This window comes from Sphaerodactylus townsendi, linkage group LG04, assembly GCF_021028975.2.
Source record: "Sphaerodactylus townsendi isolate TG3544 linkage group LG04, MPM_Stown_v2.3, whole genome shotgun sequence".
Lineage (NCBI taxonomy): Eukaryota > Metazoa > Chordata > Lepidosauria > Squamata > Sphaerodactylidae > Sphaerodactylus > Sphaerodactylus townsendi.
Window position 1 is genome coordinate 155,202,423 of NC_059428.1, and position 22,351 is coordinate 155,224,773.

General features: G+C 49.6%; 1 protein-coding gene across 2 annotated transcripts in view; it reads right to left on the reverse strand.

Moving 5' to 3' along the window:
- Positions 1-487: 487 nt before the first annotated feature.
- Positions 488-22,351, reverse strand: part of CPPED1 (calcineurin like phosphoesterase domain containing 1) — a 44,894-nt gene continuing 23,030 nt past the window's right edge. The window contains exons 3-4 of one of the 2 annotated variants that reach the window (XM_048495278.1): positions 12,211-12,633; positions 488-671 (exon numbers count right to left, since the gene is read on the reverse strand). In XM_048495278.1, coding sequence (XP_048351235.1) covers positions 493-671; positions 12,211-12,633 — 602 coding nt within the window. In that variant the 3' untranslated portion in view covers positions 488-492. Of the gene's footprint in view, positions 672-2,470; positions 2,927-12,210; positions 12,634-22,351 lie in introns of those variants that run through there. The other variant, XM_048495277.1, reaches the window with a different exon arrangement.

Sequence of the window (22,351 nt, forward strand, 5' to 3'; positions counted from 1 at the left end):
CTATCTCTCCTTCATTTAGTGGACTTTTCTGAGATCAATCAAGAGCCAGTGTGGCGTAGTGATTAAGAGCAGGTGCATTCAAATCTGGAGAACTGGGTTTGATGCCCCACTCCTCCACCCGAGTGGCAGAGGCTTATCTGGTGGACCAGATGTGTTTCCGCACACTGACATTCCTTCTGGGTGACTTTGGGCTAGTCACAGTTCTCTCTGAACTCTCTCAACCCCATTTACCTCACAAGGTGTCTGTAATGGGGAGAGGAAGGGAAAGGAGCTTGTAAGCCACCTTGAGTCTCCTTACAGGAGAGAAAGATGGGATATAAATCCAAACTCCTCCTCCTCCTGCTCCTCCTCTTCTTCTTGACCTGCTATACAAGGGATCAGCCTCCCCTCCCGCTCGTGTGATATCTGAACAAGGAAAAAGGAAGATAGGAAAAATAAAACAGGAGCTTTACTTTTCGTTCACATGCGAAACAGGTCAAATGGCCATTCATTTTATTCTGTTCGAAACTGCTCCGGCTCCACCCGAAACAATTGCTGTGGTATCGCGGGAAGCTTCATATGCACATTTTTAATAGATTTCCTTTGCCAGGAGAAAAGAGCTCTGGTTTTTGTTGCCCTCTCGGTGCTCAGGTGTGGACTTGCATCAAGCGCAGGAAGCCTGGTTTTGAAACCTTATTGTAAAAAGTGAATATGTTATGCCGGTTTGCAAGGGGATTAATCTCTGCAGCGCCTGAGCCATCCCAAAAGGATCCCGGTTTTTATCCAGCTTTTTTTTGGAGGGGGGGGGGGCTGGGATTGCTGGCTTTTAAAGTTTAAAACGCCGTCCGTTTTCTGCCTCGGCTTCCCCGAGCCCGGCAGCACCTTAGAAGGCTGACAAAATTTATTCCACCGTAAGCTCCAATGAGTCAGACCTCTCTTCATCCGATTCATCATCGGCAACAGTATGTCCTAGAAGATTAAAACGTTCCCCCAGCATTTTAGGACAGACTGTTGCTGATCTAAAGGTTACTGTTCTCTTACAACAGCACTTACAGAAAGTGAGATTCCCACATAGGGGCTGAATTAGTATCCGTCTAAGGATTCTTTTTTTTCTCCTTCTTCACCGGGTTTGAATAGGGACTGAGATTTCCATCTTCATCCTAGGTACTAATAGGTCTTTAGAGATGCGAATTGGTTTATCGTGTCTTTTTTTGCATGTATTCTATCTCACACCGCTGATTGCCTGGTTCCCAGACTTGTCTGGCCTTGCACTGCAGGAGCAAGCGCAGCAGTGCAGCCGGCTCTCTTTGCATGGGGCAAAATGGTGGGCTGGCTGCCGCTGATACCCTGGGGGGGTCCCAACCAGGATGCAGAGCAACAGAGAAAGTTCCCGGTCCAGGCATGGCTGCAGCATTCCTTCCCCAGAGCAGAACCTAGCAAAAAGAATAGTGCGATACACTTCTTCCTTGCCAATGTGGTGTAGTGGTTAAGAGCAGGTGGATTCTGATCTGGAGAATCGAGTTTGAGTCTCCATTCCTCCACCTGAGTGGCGGAGGCTTATCTGGTGAATCAAATGTGTTTCCGCGCTCCTACACTCCTGCTGGGTGACCTTGGGCTAGTCACGGTTCTTCGGAGCTCTCTCAGCCCCACCTGCCTCGCAAGGTGTCTGTTGTGGGGAGAGGAAGGGAAAGGAGCTTGTCAGCCACCTTGAGTTTCCTTACAGGAGAGAAAGGGGGGGGGGGGAGAAATCCAAACTCTTCTTCTAATGCGATGCTCATTTGTCCTTTTTAAGGAAACCCGGATTATCCATGTTCTCTCCTGCTTCCCCTTTAACTCCCTTGTTAAAAATCCCTGCTTGAAAGCCGGCGAAGTCTTGGGATGTGAGCCCCCCAGGAAACCTGTAAGCCTGTAAACCCCCCACCCCACCCCACCCCAGAGTTAGACAGTAGCAGTCAGCAGGCTCACTTCACTTAGCGCAGGGGTCAGCAACCTGCGGTCCTTCAGATGTTCATGAACTACAATTCCCATCAGCCCCTGCCAGCATGGCCAATTTGCCATGCTGACAGGGGCTGATGGGAATTGTAGTTCATGAACATCTGAAGAGCCACAGGTTGCTGACCTCTGACTTAGCAGAATCAGGGCCACATGCACTCACCCAAGGCTAGAAGGTTTTTTATACAGACATACCCCAAACAGCTCAGGAATCGCAGGCACATGCTTGGCCTCTTGCACAAATTCCAGTTCAATTCCCCGGTTCAAAAGCCCTGGGATGCAAGCCCCCAAGAAACCCCGAAGGCTACCCTATATATCCAGCATTATCTTTGAATGAGCTGGCGAACCATTACACCACTAGAGATCTTGACTGGGCCCGTGCAGCCTCTTGTATGTTGAGTTGCCCTCCAGGCAGAGCCGTCCACCCGCATTTGTGAGCCTGTTTATTCTAACTAGACGAGGACAGGGCAGTCTTAAAACATCACAACTACAAAATCAATAGCACTGCCGTTACTTTTATTGTACAACTCAAGATTTACATACACCACAGAAGTGAAACTGAACTCTCTTTTCTCAACCTTCTACACTAGTGTTTAGGGGGATAGATGCTTACTGGTTAGTTAGTTCCTAAGGTATTAAACAGTAGGGTGGAACAGAGTGGAACTATACAGCTGAATTACCCTGTCTGGACTGGTCAAATTTGTTTTGGCACAGGAAGAAAGGGACTAATTGTGCTTCATTAGATCCATCAGATCTTTCTCGATCCCTTGACTGCTCAGTTTGTCTAAACTGTAGTATCTGTGGACAATCTTTTCAGCAGTCACCACCACCACTCTGAGACCGTGGGTGTCTTCTCCCAGCTGGCATCCTATAGCAGACGAAACAACCATCTCGAGATCTTTGTAGGACCCTCCAGCATTTCGGTGGTAATGCCCAGAAAACACGGCCTTAATGCCTGTTTTTTTAAAAAAAGAGTTGGTTACTAGGCACGCTCGGACAAAAGAGATTATTTTATACTTCATTTTATGCTCATAATGTCACCATGTGACCCCGATTCAGTGTTGGCAAGGCACTTGCACAGCCTCTAAAATTTACATCAGTTGCTTGTGACAATTTGAATTGACATCTCTAATAGCCATTTGTGAGTCAATCTGGATGGCTTTAAAAGGGGCTTGGACAGATTTATGGAGAAGTCGATGTATGGCTACCAATCTTGATCCTCCTTGATCTGAGGTTGCAAATGCCTTAGCAGACCAGGTGCTCAGGAGAGGGAGCAGCAGCAGCAGAAGGCCATTGCTTTCACCTCCTGCCTGTGAGCTCCCAAAGGTGGGCCACTGCGAGTAGCAGAGTGCTGGACTAGATGGACTCTGGTCTGATCCAGCAGGCTCTTCCTTATGTTCTTAAGGCCATTGATTTCACCTCCTGCAGGTGAGCTCCCAAAGGCACCTGGTGGGCCACTGCGAGTAGCAGAGTGCTGGACTAGGTGGACTCTGGTCTGATCCAGCAGGCTCTTTCTTATGTTCTTATGGATACCTAAATGCATTGATTAGGGCTATGATGACAGAAAGCAGATTTTTCTCCAAACTTGGGGCATACATGAGAGGGTTTAAATCTCCCAACAAAAGTGTTATGTGTACATGTGTAGACAACAGACAGAATAGTGCAATATGCTGCTTTCCTTGGTGAAGCGGGGCTCATATGTCCTTTCTGAGGACTACAGGTGTTCTCTTCTGTTCTGCCTTTAATTCCCCAGCTGAACTCCCTAGTTAGAAGTCCCTGCTCGAAAGCCCCAGCGTAGAAGCTCTTGGGATGCGACCCCCCTCCCCCAGGAGTTAGACAATAACAGTCAGCAAACTCACCTCACTCAGCAGGATCACAGCCACATGCATTCACCAAAGGCTAGAAGATTTTCATATATACATACCCCAAACAGCTCAGCAACCACACAACCTCAAGTCGGCACACAAATTTTGCAATGATGGCTCTGGTGGGTTTTCCGGGCTGTGTGGCCGTGGTCTGGTGGATCTTGTTCCTAACGTTTCACCTGCATCTGTGGCTGGCATCAACAATGCCAGTCCTAAGGATTGAGGGCCTCTCTGGGACACAGGGTGTGACAGACTTTCCTCTGGGATACACCTCTGAAGATGCCAGCCACAGATGCAGGCGAAACGTTAGGAACAAGATCCACCAGACCATGTCCACACAGCCCGGGAAACCCACCACAACCGTGAAAGCCTCTGCAGTGATGGTTTATGTAGCAGTGACGGTTTGTGCAACAATACCATCTGTTGGGGTGAGCCAGCTTAACCCAGCAGAGCCTCAGACAGAGCACAGGGATGCCTGCGCCATCTGTTGCCCTCTGGGCAAGTGAGCTCACCTGTCACAAGACCCCCGTGACTCACGGTCATGGGATGCCCTGGACAAAGGGACAAAAGGTACATACCCCGAGGTATGGATTAGGCCCAGACAGGAACGTACGCAGCCCCCATGAGTCATGTACTGTACAATATTCTCCGGCTCTCCCGCTCCCTTGGGAAACCCTAATAAAAGGTGCCAGGGACCAGAGCTCGGCAGATTAGCTAGATTGACCTGCCGCTGGCTTCTCTCCACCGGACCCTGATATCGCTGCATCCCTATTCCTTGTGACGAACGTAATGACTTCAACCATCCCCTTCCCCCCACCGGTGCCTTAGTCCAGGAAATGCTCTTCCTGACTGGCCATTTTTTAAGTGTGCCTCTGTCCAGAAAAATCCTGTGTCTTTGAAAGGCTGCCTGGGGGGAGCCAGATCGGCATTGTAGCTCCTTTGTAATTGCAAGAAGTAGCCACAGAATATATAAAAGCCGTGTTAACGGGAGCAGTGAGCACGGCTCTGACAGGTAACATTAGTCTTGTCTCAGCCAGCTATAAAGAACCATTTTCCCACTTGACAACCTTGAGCTTCAGAGACAAAGTGGAAGAGGGGGAAGCCTTTTACTGGGTCGCCGTCCTTTCTGAACGAGCTAATGTCTTCGCCGTTCCTTCTCGCCTGCATTCTCCAGGGCGGAAGCTCTTCAAGCCGCCCAACTGCTCACCATTTGCGCAGCACGTTACAGCACATTTAGACATCCCAAATCAAACCAGGGGATTTAACGCCAAGTTGACGGCTCTCTTGTTTCCTGGTGTGCAGCGTTGGGCAGACGCTGAACGTGCATGCCTCTGTGTTATCAAAATGCTAGAAATTCTCAGTGGGCGTTTAGATCAGGGGTCTGCAACCTGCTGCTCTCCAGATGTTCATGGACTACAATTCCCATCAGCCCCTGCCAGCATGGCCAATTGTCATCCATGAACATCTGGAGAGCCGCAGGTTGCAGACCCCTGGTTTACATGGATCTAGGGCAGTGGTTCTCAACCTTCCTAATGCTGCGACCCTTGAATTCAGTTCCTCATGTTGTGGTGAGCCCCAACCCTAACATTTATCCATTTTACAGATGGAGAACACTAATGCAGAGAGTCTTAGGTGACCCCTGTGAAAGGGTCGTTCGACCCTCAAAGGGGTCCCGACCCCCAGGTTGAGAAACACTGATGTAGGGTTTATTTTAGCGACGGTTGATTCGCCAATCTAGCATTTGGTTCCTCGATGGTTACTCCGGCCTTGACAAAATGCTCATTTTGCCACCTTTCGTCCGGCCTGGTATCTGCATAGCTGAGAAGTGGCACAAGGGTGCGGCAGGGGATGCCACATTTGTATTGCCCCTCTCTCTCACCCGTCCCCTTCTCTCTTTTTGCCTTCTAGTGCGAGGAAAAAGGAGTCAGAGGATGAGTGTCGGAAGAAGAGGAGCGACTTAACATGCATGTGTTAAGAGCAAGAGCCGGGGTGCGTTAGAGTGAGAAGGAGCAGTAACAGAAAGCTCGCAAGTGAGAAGAAGAGAAATGGTAAGAATGAAAATGGGGAGGGGGAAGGTGTGCGGCAGCTTGGGAGCGCAAGAGTGAGAGCTCTTTGCATGATGCACCATACTTCTGACCTACTTATGAATAGGGCTGCTGACTGTGACTTGGGAAACTCCTGGGTAGAGCCCTGGAGGGCAGGATTTAGAGAGGGAAGGATATGATGTAATTCCATCGAGTCCACTCTCCGAAGCTGTTAATTTTTCCAGGGGGGCTGGTCTCTTAAGAACAAGGAGAAGAGTTTGGATTTATACCCCACCTTTCTCTCCTGTAAGGAGACTCAAGGTGGCTGACAAGCTCCTTTCCCTTCCTCTCCCCACAACAGACATCTTGTGAGGTAGGTGGGGCTGAGAGAGTTCCCAAGAACTGTGACTACCCCAAGGTCACCCAGCAGGAATGCAGGAGTTCGGAAATACGTCTGGTTCACCAGATAAGCCTCTGCCACTCAGGTGGAGGAGTGGGGAATCAAACCTGATCCAGATTAGAATCTGCCTGCTCTTAACCACTACGCCACGCTGGCTTTCTTACAAATAGTTTGGAGAATTTGTGAACCTAGTATGGAGATCAGTTGCAGTTCCAGTTGTTCCGGTCTCGCCTGGCCGTTGGCACACGTGCTCAGTTGGCCATGGAAGCTGGAACCCTAAAAGAGGCCGTTCCATGGTGCAGAAATAAACGGTCCGTATCATCCTTCGTCAAAGAATTCTGAAACTGCGGATCCTCAGCTGCAGCTCACCTGAACTGGGCTTCCAAACCCACGGTTTGTGCTTTATAACCCAACAACAAACCAGTTCAGCTATCCCAGCAGAACATCTAAGGCCAGCTTCCACCTTTGAAATGCATCTCCTACGGTTCCTACCTGAAGCATCTGAGCATCAAAGGAAACTGGTTTCCTTAAGAACATTTTTCCAAAGAAACTTTTCTCTGTCCCTCCGTCACTGTTGGCCTTTCAATAATAACAAGCCCTCTAACTCTAAGATTACTTCTTTTTAAAAAAATTCGACACCAGACGCTTATCTTTATGGCTTAACGATGAAAATGAAGGAAGCGCAAGATTTTCAAATTTATAAATATTTATGATAAGGACACAATTTTTTTATGTTTAATTAGCCCAACTGTTAGGGACACTTCTAAGTGAGAAATGTAACTCAGCACTTCACACCAGATGTAGACTCGGCAGCCCAGGATTTAGATCTGTGGCTTAAAAATGAACGAGGAGCTGGAATCAGATGGGGGAAGCATATCACACAACCAATGTTTTAATTGCAAACGAGGGTTAACACTGTATTGTCGACGGCTTTCACGGCCGGAATCACTGGAGTGTTGTGGGGTTTCCAGGCTGCGTGGCTGTGTTCCAGTGGCATTTTCTCCTGACGTTTCGCCTGCCTCTGTGGCTGGCATCTTCAGAGAAGCAGAAGATGCCCGCTACAGAGGCAGGCGAAACCTCAGGAGAAAATGCTACTGAAACACGGCCGTACAGCCCGGAAACCCCACAACACTCCAGAGAGTAACTCTGACTATACTTGACGATAAAGAAGGGGGGCAGGTTCTGCACATAAATGAAAACCCCTTCCTATAGACACAATTGTAGGCGAAAGGTTCCTGAACTACCCAGTAAGAACCCTTCCCCCCACTTCCGATACCTTCTGAGCTGTAGAAATTTAAAAAATAAAGTTTAAAAGAACCCCCTCACGCATTTAATGTTTAGGGCCTCGGCGTGGGTCCTACCGCTTTGGATTCTCCTCTGCAACACTCCAATAAAAAGGCAAATCCAAGACAAATAGTTTAACCCATCCACCACCACCCAAAAAACACCCAAAGCATGTTTAGCTACTGCCTAGAACAGTGATGGTGAACCTATGGCACGGGTGCCAGAGGTGGCACTCAGAGCCCTCTCTGTGGGCACACGCAAACAGAGTCCCCCCCCACCCCAATCTAAGGTGGCCTGGGCCACTGGGCTCGATTATTAACATTAAACCTAAGACCTAGTTTTGGGGAAGCAGTGTAGGTAACCCTGTTAAAACCCACTGATTTTTATGCAAAGAACTAAATCCTTTACCTGGGAGTAAAGCGATCCTTTATCTGGGAGTAAGTCTGGTTGCTGGCAATGGGGCTTGCTTCTGAGTAAACCCTCCTAGGGTCATGATTCACCCATTGGAAGAGTTGCACGGTTGCTTCAAAGCAAAGCCACCAACTACCACCAAGCTTACTCCCGAGTAACGCATGCCCCGGAGCCAACCGTTTTTTCTAAACTAAAACCTCAGCATTCAGGTTAAATTGCCGCGTTGGCACTTTGCGATAAATAAGTGGGTTTTGGGATGCAATTTGGGCACTCGGTGTTGAAAAGGTTCACCATCACTGGCCTAGAAGAATAACCCGGTTATCACCTAGCAAACTGCGATTGTTGACCAACAGTGGATGTTTGATAGCACGGCACCATTGTGGAGAGAGAGGTCCTCCGGGGGTGGTTCTATAACTGAGGATACTAAAATGGTGCAGTACTTAAAGCGTCGGACTTGGGGGACCAGAAGTAATTCCCCATGCAGATGTCAAATTCCCTCTTTTATAGTGATCAGTTCAATTTTAACTTTGGATGTCTAAACAGAGAGAAAGGGTAGGGCTGACCCTATTTCAAAGGACAACTTGGAGCAACCGAAGGTATAATTTTCCTCCTCCATTCCTCATTCTGTGGACTCAGATGGCTACAAACCTTTAGCTTAACTGTAATTGAAAGCCCATGGCCAGATGTCTGTGACTAATGTAGTAATCTTTCCCCATAATTCCAAAAATCTCCTGGATAGCAGTTAAATGACTGTACTAAGATAAACAAAAAAAAAAGGGGGGGGGGACTTATTATTATTATTATTTATTATTATTTATTCCACTTTTATACCGCCCTCCCTCAGAGGGCTCAGGGCGGTTCACATCATAATACAACAAGTGGGTAACAAATAAAATACTAAAAATTCATCAGTTAAAAACAGCGCTCCTAATTCAGAAACCACTAAAACAGATCGCGCTCAGCTATTAGCTCCCCAACCCCCCTAAGAGGGGGACAGCGGATCTTAATGTTGTTAATGTTAATGGGCACCTATCAGCAGCCGGCCTCCCCAAAAGCCCGGCGGAATAACTCAGTCTTACAGGCCCATGGAATGCTTGTAGGTCCCGCAGAGGTCTGACAGTTGCTGGAGGAAGAGTATTCCACCAGGCAGGGGCCAGGGGCCGTAAAAGCCCTGGCCCTGGTGGAGAGCCAGCCGCATTGCATAGAGGGGCGAGGATCTCCAGTAGGATTGGCCTCCTCTGCCCTGACGCAGAGAACCGACGTGGGACATATGGGGGCCCAGACGGTCCCTAAAGGTACGAGGGTCCCAGACCGCTGTAAGGCCTTAAAGGTTAACACCAATACCTTGCAGAAGACGCATTCCGCAATTCAACTGGGAGCCGAAGTGCGGGCAGACGGTGCATGCACGGGCGGTGCATGTGATCTCTAGAGGCACCCCACCCGTGAGCAGACGAGCCGCCGCATGCTGGACCAGTTTCAATTTCCGGATCAGTCTCAAGGGTAGGCCCGCGTAGAGCGAGTTGCAATAGTCTAACCTGGAGGTGACCGTTGCATGAATCACTGTGGCCAGATCCGCCTGGGAGAGGAAGGGGGCCAGCCGCCGGGCCTGGCGAAGATGGAAAAACGCAACCCGGGTTACATGGGCCACCTGGGTCTCCATAGAAAGAGACGAATCCAGGTGGACCCCCAGGCTGCGAACTGAGGGGGCCGGTGCCAATGAGACCCCCTCCCACACCGGCGGCTGGAAGCCCTCCGCTTCCTACGCACTCTAGCCAAAGGACTTCCGTCTTCGCTGGATTCAGTTTTAACCTGCTCTGCATCAACCAACCAGCAACCGCCTCCAAACAATGCTGTAGAGCTGCAGGGGCGGCGTCTGCTCCCCCCTCCATCGACAGAATGAGCTGGGTATCATCACTTACCTAGAGGAAAATAAATAAACTTTCATTAAAGAAAGCCAGTCTAATTTCCTTACCTTGGATTCAGAAGAGAGGAATAAATATTAAGGTCTCAGAAGTTTGACCTTCTTAAATAGCAGGAGCCAGATAAATAAAAACAAACAAAAATATATAAAAATGTACTGGAGTAGATTAAGGTTTTGTTATTTACCAGATTAAGCCCTCAGTTTCACAACCAAGAATACACTGAAATTTAAACTCTGTGATCAACATATAACAGTGATGGCGAACCTTTTTGAGACTGAGTGCCCAAACTGCAACCCCAACCCCACTTATTTATCACAAAGTGCCAACCCGGCAATTTAACCTGAATGCTGAGGTTTTAGTTTAGAAAAAACCGGTTGGCTCCCTCTTCCTCCTCCCCACCCACTCGAGTAGGGGCCAGCCTGCTCTAGCCTCCAGCAAGTCTCACATGCACCGCTCTGTGCCTCTCTAGCATCTCTGCCTCCTCTGCCCCCCCTTCAGGCAACAGCCACCCGGAGCATAGGCACCAGGCCCGCCAGCCAAGTCCTCCCTGCTCACCGTGGTGCCCGCATGTTGTACTCAGTGGCCCAGGCCAGCCTAGATGTGTGTGTGGGGGGCGGGGTTGGTTGGTGATTTTCCACCCCCACATGACAAACTCTGTGTGCGCGTGCCCACAGAGAGGGCTCCGAGTGCCACCTCTGGCACCCGTGCCATAGGTTCGCCATCACTGACATATAAAGAAAGGAGAGAGTGGCCGCTCTGGGTTTTCGGGGCTGCGTGGCTGTGGCCTGCGTGGCGCACCTCTGAAGATGTCAGCTGTAGTTGCGGGTGAAACGTTCGGTGCAAAAACTGCTAGCCACACAGCCCGGAAAACTCACAGCATCCAGTTGATTCCGGCCGTGAAAGCCTTCAACAATACGTGAAATGACCAAGTCACCGAGCAGCTATGTATTGGTCCTGCAATATTTATAACGTTGAAAATTGAAAACATCGTGCGAGCCCACGGAAAGGTTCTTTAAGCAATTTTTTTTAAAGGGAGGAAATAAGAAAACGGAATGACTCTGTTGCTACAGAAGCTGAGCCGGGCAGAGTTAGCAGGGTTTTTTTTTTTTTAATCTGGGATTATTTCATCACACATTTAGCAAAGCCTTTATCTGGGTGAAGTGCTGAGCACTTCTGTTCTTCTTTTGGTCCGTTTGTTTAATTAATACAGACGTTTGACTGAATGGATACCTGAACACCAGAACTCATTTTGTACGGCAGTCCGGTTTCTTCACTCTGCCTCTTTGCTACCCACACTGTCCTGGAACTGCCTCCCGCAGTGGCGTAGGAGGTTAAGAGCTCGTGTATCTAATCTGGAGGAACCGGGTTTGATTCCCAGCTCTGCCACCTGAGCGGTGGAGGCTTCTCTGGGGAATTCAGATTAGCCTGTGCACTCCCACACACGCCACCTGGGTGATCTCGGGCTAGTCACAGCTTCTCGGAGATCTCTCAGCCCCACCTACCTCACAGGGGGTTTGTTGCGAGGGGGAAGGGCAAGGAGATAATAAACCCCTTTGCGTCTCATTACAGGAGAGAAAGGGGGGATATAAATCCAAACTCTTCTTCCTCTTCTTCAAACCCAGTTTTTCCCGGAAGCCGTGGGCCCAGGGCCGTCAACACTCTCTCTCCCCTAGTGAAACCGGCAGCCTCATCCACGAGACGGGCGCCCATCCATGGTGCCGCAGCTGCCGCTCCAAAGAGGCTTCCCGGCGGCGTGGGGAAGTCAAAGAGCCCCCCTGCTGCCCAGAAGCCACAATGGGCCACTCTGGACTTACACCAGCTGAAAGACTGGCTTAAACACAGACTAGGGCCGTGATGGCGAACCTTTGGCACTCCAGATATTGTGGACTACAATTCCCATCAGCCCCTTCCAGCATGGCCCATTGGCCATGCTGGCAGGGGCTGATGGGAATTGTAGTCCATAACATCCGGAGTGCCAAAGATTCGCCACCACTGGACTAGGGCCCACTGGTGTAGTGCCAGCAATTGGCCATGCAATTCGCCACCACTGGACTAGGGCCCACTGGTGTAGTGCCAGCAATTGGCCAATTGGCCATGCTGGCAGGGGCTGGTGGGAATTGTAGTCCATAACATCCGGAGTGCCAAAGATTCGCCACCACTGGACTAGGGCCCACTGGTGTAGTGCCAGCAAAGGCTGGAAGGGAACCAGTTAATGTTGGCTCCTCCTGTGGCTTGCCCCTGCTATGCTGGCGGCGGTGGTGCTGGGGCAGCATTCAATGCCACGTTTCAGCCCTGGGGGGCACAGCGCACCAAAACGAGGGAGGAGGCAGTACCTGCTTGGCGGAACCTGTCCAACAACTCCTGTCGGACCGACTTCTCCAGGTTGAAGTAATCCTGTTCTTCGTCAGGCGACTTGAGGAACAAGGGGATGTGCTGGAACACCACGGCGTGCTTGCACGCTCTCTTCCCTGCCAGGGCGAGCTGCTCGGCCAGCCATGCATCCTGAGCCTTCTTCTGTTCCGGGCATTTCGAGTGGTCGAAGTAGAGCTGAGAATTCAAGACAAGGAAGAAAACTCCCCCCACCCAGAAGGCAAAGTAATCGTCTCCCCACTGTCGGCAATAATCGTCAATAGTTTCCGGAGTCGGCACGTTCCCGAGGTCGTGGTTACCGCTGACAAACACCGCCGGGACGTCGCGACGGAGGCCTTTCAGAACGTTTTTCAAGTCACGGGTCTGCGCCTCTCGCCAAGGAGTCCCTGCAAATCACAACGATTAAGGCGTTATTTCCAGGCTTTTCGCTTCTTCCGGCTGCCTCGCAGTCGTGGACACCTGCCATGCAAATTATGCAAAGGGCTTGATTGCAGCGGCCAAACAAAATAAGATCGCCTCAAAGACGTTACCGTTCGGCAGCAACGAAGAGAAGCATCTTATTTGCGAAGGGGTTTTTAATAAAGTCGGCCGGCCTCCTCTTGGGAGGGAAACTGCAATAAACCAACACCAACACCCTCTTCCCAACTGCCTTGAGGTGATGTCAAGACAAACTTTAGATTGGAATTTTGTAGCATGGAAGGCTTTCAGCCTCATAGGATAGCCTGCATAGCGGAGGAAAGGAGACAAAATGAGATCTACCAGGAGGTCATTATCTTGCATGTACAACTCTGGTTAGTATTTGGATGGAGGACCGCCAAGCAATACCAAGGTTGCTATGCAGAGAGGCAGGTAATGGCAAACCCCCTCGGCTAGTGAAAACTGCATTAGAATCATAGAGTTGGAAAGAGACCACAAGGACCATCTAGAGGACCAACCCTCTGCCATGCAGGAATACACTATCAAAGCACTCTGGACATATGTTCATCCAGCCTCTCTTTTAAAACCTCCAAAGAAGGAGACTCCGCCACACTCTAAGGCAGTGTATTCCACTGTTGAAGAAGAAGAAGAAGAAGAAGAAGAAGAAGAAGAAGAAGAAGAAGAAGAAGAAGAAGAAGAAGAAGAAGAAGAAGAAGAAGAAGAAGAAGAAGAAGAAGAAGAAGAAGAGGAGGAGGAGGAGGAGGAGGAGGAGGAGGAGGAAGAGGAGGAGGAGGAGGAGGAGGAGGAGGAGTTTGGATATATATCCCCCCTTTCTCTCCTGTAGGAGACTCAAAGGGGCTTACAATCTCCTTGCCCTTCCCCCCTCACAACAAACACCCTGAGAGGTGGGTGAGGCTGAGAGAGCTCCAAGAAGCTGTGACTAGCCCAAGGTCACCCAGCTGGCGTGTGTGGGAGTGCCCAGGCTAATCTGAATTCCCCAGATCAGCCTCCGCAGCTCAGGCGGCAGAGCGGGGAATCAAACCCGGTTCCTCCAGATTAGATATACGAGCTCTTAACCTCCTACGCCACTGCTGCTCCTGTTGAACAGCCTTTACCATCAGGAAGTTCTTCTTGATGTTTAGGTGGAATCTATTTTCCTTGAACCCATTGCTCCTGGTCCTCGTCTCTGGAGCAGCAGAAAACAAGCTTGCTCCATCTTCAACTTGACATCCCTTCAAATATTTCAACATGGTTATTATGTTTCCCCTTAACCTTCTTTTCTCCAGACTAAACATACCTAACTCCCAAGCCTGCTCCTCATGGGCCATGCAATTCAGACCTTTTACCATTTTGTTCGTCCTCCTCTGGACCCATTCCAGCTTGCCAATATTCTTCTTGAATTGTAGTGCCCCGAACTGGACACAGTATTCCAGGTGAGATCTGACCAAATTCCAAATAAAGTGCTACTATCACGTCCCTCGATCCAAACACTATACTACTATTGATGCAGCCCGGAATTGCATTGGCTTTCTTGGCTGCCGCATCACACTGCTGACTCATGTTCAGTGTGTGGTTTGCTAAGGCTCCCAGGGTTGCAGCAAGTCAGCCGCAACTCGACAACGCTTTACACACACAGACACACAGGGTGAAAGAGCACAGCAGAGCAAAGAGAAGCATTTGAGCTTAGCTTTATCCCTTACTAGCTGCTTTTCCATTTGTGTAGATTTTTTTTCCCCCTGTGAGTGCCCATCTGCAATCTGAAGCAATAATGCTCAGACACATGCTGGTAAATTCAATACGAATTAGGCTGCTCTGTTTTAAACCAGGGGAGAGGACTTGGTAATCACTCAGCCATCCCCAAGAGTAAAATCTGAACTCCCTTGACATTGTAGTATACATTCTGGCCACTATAGCGTAGGAGGTTAAGAGCTCGTGTATCTAATCTAGAGGAACCGGGTTTGATTCCCAGCTCTGCCGCCTGAGCTGTGGAGGCTTATCTGGGGAATTCAGATTAGCCTGTGCACTCCCACACACACCAGCTGGGTGACCTTGGGCTAGTCACAGCTTCTCGGAGCTCTCTCAGCCCCACCTACCTCACAGGGTGTTTGTTGTGGTGGGGGAAGGGCAAGGAGATTGTCAGCCCCTTTGAGTCTCCTGCAGGAGAGAAAGGGGGGATATAAATCCAAACTCTTCTTCTGTGGCCAACTCTGCTCCCCGCAGATGTCCCATTAAGGGGGTATATGTGTCTGGGGGGTGAGAAGGAGAGCTAGGAGGACCAGGGATTCCTCACGTGGTCACTGAGGTTCAAAACCTTGTCTCATCTCTGCCCGAACATCTGCCGCTTAAGAAATAATCTCCCTCTGTGGGCGCAAATAAAATCTCAAGGCGGGAATTGACTGGCTTTTCCCGACCGTCGGCAGAAGTGGCCCCCATAGATTATTCTCCCCGAGCGATAATCCGTTTGCTAATAATCCAGTTTTTTAACTGACCTTGGCCACGCTGCAGAGGGCACGTGCGTAAGGGGGAAAAACGCATTCATAATGCATTAGCTTCAGATACCTCCATGGAGCCGTGCCTATCTCTGGGCGTGCGGGCGTGCGCTGGTGTTTTAATTTTAAAAAGGGGACTTGGCTTGAATGGACAAGGACTGCTCTTCCATTGGAAACTGAAGCCCACCTTCTCTGCCGCGTTCAAGGATAACGAGGCATCGTGGTTGGGGTTCATGCGGCGGTTTTTTTTTTTGAACACCTTGTGTAAATTACCCCTTTTGGATCCTTACAACAACCCTGCGCAGCAAACAGTATTTGGGAAAGACCACATGGACATGAGAACGGCTCACTTAAGGGCCGCCGAACGAAGAAGAGTAGTAGTAGTAGTAGTAGTAGTAGTAGTTTGGATTTATATCCCCCCTTTCTCTCCTGCAGGAGACTCAAAGGGGCTGACAATCTCCTTGCCCTTCCCCCCTCACAAAAAACACCCTGTGAGATAGGTGGGGCTGAGAGAGCTCCGAGAAGCTGTGACTAACCCAAGGTCACCCAGCTGGCGTGTGTGGGAGTGTACAGGCTAATCTGAATTCCCCAGATAAGCCTCCACAACTCAAGCGGCAGAGCTGGGAATCAAACCCGGTTCCTCTAGATTAGATACACCAGCTCTTAACCTCCTACGCCACTCTCTCTCACACGAATCTCTGGAGGTGTCGCTTTCACCAGAGATCTGGGCCAGGCTGATGATCCACTGAATCCACCAGCCTGTTCCACAGAGTGGCCAGCCAGATGTCCCCTGGCAGGCAGGGAGGGCTGAGGTCTCCCTCTGGCACCCCCAGCAGCAGCATTCAAAGGCTTAATGCGTGTGAACACGAAGCTTCCCATTTGTTGCCATGGCGAAGCATCAAAGGACCTATCCTCCATGAAACTGGCTAACCCCTCACTGTCCAAAGCAAACTGTACTACTCAGCGTTAACGGATGATACGCAAGAATGTTTAGAAGGGTTATACCCACCCACGCCCCCGCAGTGGATTGGAGGGGAACAGAAAACAAAAGTGAGCCAGTGCGGTGCAGTGGATAAGAGCAGGTGCACTCTAATCTGGAGAACTGGGTTTGATTCCCCGCTCCTCCACCTGAGTGGCAGAGGCTTATCTGGTGAACTAAGTTTGTTTCCCCACTCCTCCACGTGAAGCCTGCTGAGTGCCCTTGGGCCTGTCACAGTTCTCTCAGGGCGCTCTGAGCCCCACCTACCTCCCCAGGTGTCTGTTGTGGGGAGAGGAAGGGAAAAGCTAGACTTGGTTTCATGAGTGAATTTAACTTATAATGCAAAGCGGAATCATGGAATATAATTCTGCTTTAGCGTGAAAAGTCGGAAATTAGCTCACAAGGCAATAGCGAATTATTCAGTTTGTGCTAAGTATGAAGTAGTGGAGACTTGGGCCTGTGCAGGCAGCAGAATGAAGCGCTGGGAGAATGTTGCCAGATCTTTGTAGACAGAATGTACACAGATCTTTGCCTAATTCCATAATGATACAACTGAATTTCAACTAAAAAGCTGTTAAAAACATTTTCCCAGCTACAATTGTAAGGGGAAAAGATACGCTTCAACTCAGAGGTGGGATCCAACCAGTTCTCACCACTTCTCCAGAAGTGATTACTAATTTTTTTTCTGGGTGCTGAGAAGGGGTTATTAAAGCAACCTCCCTGCCCAATGGGGACTGGAGGTGCGTGTGTGCGGCGGCGCCACTGTTTGAATCCCACTCCCATCGGAACCTGTTATTAAAATTTTTGGATCCCACCACTGCTTCAACTGCATACCACAATCTCTCTCTCTCTCTCTCTTTCTCTCTCTCTCTCTCTCTCTCTCTCTCTCTCTCTCTCACACACACACACACACACACACACACACTCTCTCTCTCTCTCTCTCTCCTATCACAGCAAAAAAAGAGATTAGAGCAAAAATAAAAAAGCACACATCAGTTTTTTGCAGAGCAGTTCGATGCATTTGCTTGTACAAACCAAGTTGATATTGGGCAAAACTGTAAACTAATGCCTGGGCTGTATTTCATGCTTCTCTGTCTTGGCCTGATTGGCACAAATTAGATGTTACACTAAGCTGGTTGAAATCACTCTATTGGATTTTGCAGCAGCCGGATAATTGCTGCCAAGTGCTTGCGTATGTGTGCGTGAGAATGCAGCGAATCGACAAAAGGAGACTTTTTTCTTGTTTCCGGTGGTATCCGGGACCCCTTGCTGAATTCTACCCTAGAAAGACAACTGGCTCGAATCCATATTGGAGTGGCGAAGGCCTTCATTTTGTTTTATTCATTAGTTGTAGCCTGACCTTCCCCGTAATGGGCTCGGGGCAGCTTACGAAAATATTCCCTAGTTAAAATTCCGCACTCAGTTCTCATCATGCTTCCTCCTATTTTCAGACCACTCGATGGAATAAGGAGGTTCAAACCTTTTCCAGTAGTGAATTTGGACAGCTTGCTTTCTCTCTGTAAAAGCACCTGTTTTTTTGGGGGGGGGACCAATTCAGGATGGAGGGCGCCAACCGGGATAGCCCACGCTCGCCCGATCTCATCTGATTTCAGAGGCTAAATGGGTTTGACGTTGGCTAGCATTTGGATGGGAGACCTCCAAGAATTAGCAAGGTCATGACCCTGAGCCAGCCAATGACAAACCACCTCTGTGAGTTTCTTGCCTTGAACCCCCCCCCCCCCACACACACACCAGTGGTCTTTATAAGAGCCAGCGTGGTTGAGGCCCGGTGGCGTAGAGCAATCACCTTAACTAGGTGTAATGCCCTGCCTTCTTCCTTTAGCCTTGGACGCCACCTTGGAATTCCACATAAAGAAAGGAAATGCCCGTGTGGCATGGGTTCTGTGGAAACAGTATCTCATATGCTTTTTATGAGATAGATAGGAAGAAGCACATAATCCCCTTCCTGCATGGAAGAGAAGGCATTAAACAGAAGGTTATATATCTTTTAAACAGCCACAACTACGAGCTGTTGGAAGCAGTGGCTAAATTTTTAAATGGTGTTATTTTAGCTCGTCAGAAGTAAAGGCTGTTATTATCTTGCAATGTTAATGTTAAACTATTTAAATGCCATTAAAGGTATTCGAAATCGAAATCGACTATAAGAGCCAGCGTGGTGTAGTGGTTAAGAGCAGGTGGATTCTAATCTGGAGAACTGGGTTTCGTGTAAAGTATCTGCTCTGTCTCAGCTTGTAAAGTTGGGTGCTGGATCCTAAGGACTGGTGAAGGTATCTAAAATGAGTCCAAAGGTTAGAAAAACAGTTTATAACTCTGGGATGCTTTCCTCCGTAACTTAAGTGTGAAATTTTATCAGTTTGAGCACCTGGTCTTTGCAGCCTTGATCGAAGAGTTGGAAGGAGAAGGGAAAAAGCCACGCTGAGCTCTTTCCAACACAGCGCTTCATCGGAACCCACCACATACCAAGATGCCAGGGTCTCAATTTAGCTGGCAATTTTGCAGAAGGTGCGGGAGGCAAATATGGTTGGCTCTTCCACGGATGTGCACATTAGTGCTAATATAAAAACCCTAAACAAATGCACTAATGTCAATAAACTAGACCACAGGTGTCAAACTTGCGGCCCTCCAGATGTTATGGACTACAGTTCCCATCATCCCCTGCCAGCATGATGCAGCATGATGATCTGGAGGGCCGCGAGTTTGACACCTATGAACTAGACAGACACAATCTAGAGGACAAACGGGGCAAGTCACAGCGTGTTAAATACCGGCATAAAAGTTATTCTAGGGAAAACGTACACTTAAAAACCTATTCCATTTTCGACCTGAATAACATTCTATTCGTTCAAAGCAGAAATTCCCCTTCGTTAAACGGTGACCTTTTTGGTCGGGGAGGGGGGGGGGTCCTTTCCAATCGCAGCGCTTCTGTTTCATAAGATTGGCCGCTTCAGCAAATGCTCCCTTGAGCGATAACCCCCCCCCCCCCCCCAAGGGACTTTCAGCCGGAGGTGGGAGCTCGGCGACTTGTGCCGTAAAGTGGAAATGTTCTCTTGGAGGGTGTTTAAAAGTATCAAGCACTCTTTTACGGTTTAAGTGTGTCATTTAATGGAGACAAGCTTAAAAACACGGTATCGAAAATGCTGCTGGTCTATGAATTATTCAGTTCATGAATATGTAAACAGCATATCAGTGGCCTTAACACAGTTTGTATTTTATGTGTGTATGGATCACTTCACGTACCAAACCTGCTATCTACGAGCGTGTGGGTGTCAAGTGCCGCAGCCAACTTATGGCAACCCAATAGGGTTTTCAAGGCAAAAGACTAACAGAACTGGCTTCCTCTGCAAAACAACCCCAGACTTCCTTGGTGGTCTCCTATCCAAATGTTAGCCAGGGCTGACCCTGCTTCTAAGATCTACCCAGATCAGACTAGCCTAGGCCGTCCTGGCCAGGGATAACTATAGAGTGGGCCAAACTCCCGAATCACTTCAGTGGTTGTTCTTAGGGGAGGTCTTATAGGCCTCTTCCGCACATGCAGCATGACTGACAGACAGACAGACAGACAGATGACCTAGCTGTAACTGCTGCAGATAGGTAGGTAGGTAGGTAGGTAGGTATTTAATTTATGTACCGCCCTCCCCCGGAGGGCTCAGTGCGGTGCACAACACAATAAATAAACAATAACATAGCAATATAGTAGGACTAAACATAGTAACAATACCATTTACAATAGCCCTAACAATAAACCAACAGTTCAGCAGTTCAATAAGTATACCAATTCTATACCAGGTTAATAAACTTATAACAAATTAATAAACTTATAGCAACAGCAGCATAACAGCAGCATAACCTTTCATGACAACAGGGGCATAACAACAATACAACAACAGTATAACAGCACGACATTCCATAATAGCATAACAATAATACATTAACAATTTCAATGCAACGTAACAGTCTCACAACAACCAATGCACTTTCAATCCACTTTCAACCCACTTTGCAGCTGGATTTTTACTGTGCAGAATAGCCAAATCCACTTGCAAACGATTGCGAAAGTGGATTGAAAGTGCATCATTCTGCATGTGCGGAAGGGGCCATAGCTCAGAGGCAGAGCACCTGTCTTGCACACAGACAGTCCCAGGTCCAAACTCCAGCACCTCTCATCAAGGAAACATCAGATTCAAGGGGCAGGAAGAGACAGAAATCCCATCCAAAACATGACACGTATGCAGGCCTGCAACTGAGCCAATACAGACCAGATTTCTACCCACTCTTTCTTGCGCAAGTGTGCAATGTGTAACTCCATTCAGTCCAGCCCATTTTTATCTCACCCTTCCTCCAAGGACCTCAGGTGTAGTAGTGCACTGCCGTAATCTCCAGCAGCTGGTGGTAGAACGTGCTGGGGACGCTAACGGACCTCGGGCTGCCTTTGCCGGTCGCATCGCGACCCTCCCCACTCCTCATCCCCCCATGAGTCACGGGTCATGAACTGTCTGGCTCAATCACCGGGCGCAGGGACAATGGTCTCGCCCCCAGGTGAGGATTAGGCTTCAGACGTTGCATGCGACGCCTTCCTCCGGGTGATCGTAGCTACAGATAGAGACCTGTACATCGCTATGATGATCTCCCCGACCTCCTCGGGCCTCCTCGCTCTCCCGAACTCCCCCCGGTCCTCCCTCCTCATGTTCCCACTATAGAGTAATACCGGAATAAAAGGTGCCAGGAACCGGCAGACGGGAGACTCGCTAGGGAACACGGACCCTCCTGTCTCCCCGGCTGCTGGCGCATCTCCACCAGATGTTATCTCCGCGTCTCGTCTCGTTCTTACGCTGACCGCGTGGGTCGACTACAAGCTGGTGCCGAAACCCGGGAATCCTCGAACCTCCACCCTGCTCACCGTCGGCTTGGGAAGGGTCACGCTGATAACCGAAGTCCGCTTTGATCGGCGCGCATCCAGGGACCACCGCGCTTCGGTATCGCCTTCAATCCTCTGGATCGGGCGCATCCAGAGACACGCTGGCCCTAGGGACACTCTCTCTCGTCCGGACGGAACACCGGTGAGTATGGGAGCTTGCAGCAGGGGCTTATGACAAGCATCGCTGATTTAACTGAAAGCTGCTGGACGAAATGCGCAGGGTCCCTCGTGAAGAGGAGGAGCTGGCGCAAATTGGTTGAGGAGGATTGAAGCTCAGTGTCCATGGTACCCAGAGGGGGGTACTGGAATCTTAAGCGACTGGGAAAACATCGGCGACTCTTCAAGACAGAGCCTCGCCACGCCGATGTCGCCAAGCTACCTGACGTGGAGACAATGTTTTGTCGCCATCAGCCTGCAGAGACCTATGGCTCCCTTGCTGTAGGTCACTCCTCTCGTAATCTTTCACCTCTTCCAATTTCCAACCCCGGAATTTTCTCTATCCACTAAATTGGACACTGTCCCTCCTTCTGCCCCCCTTGCTCCCTCACCCATTTTCAAACTCTCCCGCTACTCAGTTCCCTCCCCTTGTTCCTCGCCACTTTCATTTTCCTGGGCCACTGCATCCGCCACCACATAATGGCGCTGGTTTCCAAAACTCTCAACAGAACGTATTAGCCACGATCTGCAGAATAGAAAGAAACCCTGACGGAAGATCGATGCCGTAGATTCTTGCATTGTGCCCCTCGGCCCACTCTCACAGATACTGAGGGGAGGGTATGCCATTCGGGCGGGTTGTCGAAAATCGCCCTTTAAGCTATAACATCCTCACTGAGCTCCTCAGCAGCAAAGCAATGCGCGGGACGTAGGGAGCCACTAGCCCCTACGCGGAGAGGCATGCTGGAGGCCATCGCAAGGGAACCACCTAATGGTTCCAGATTCCACTGGAAGACCACCTTTCGTGATGCCCTCTCAGCCCTGCACAATTCTAGGGTCTGGGAAAGCGAGTTCCGCCAGCAAAGTGTTTCAACAGAGTAGCCACCTCTGGCGGCGCTCTCTTTACACAGCCGCTTCAGCTTTAATGGTTTGGATGCCTTCGCCAACCCCAACGCATCAGATTGTCCTGCCTGAGGTACACCCCACGGGTCGCCTCTGGAGTGCTTCATATAAGGCATTTGTTAAGGTCCCCAACGCCGGCCAGCCAACCCAGAGTTTCTCCTCCATCCGTAAAACCCCAAGAGCCCCATGCCGAGTTTGTGAACAGGCTCCAGGAAGCTTCAAGAGGG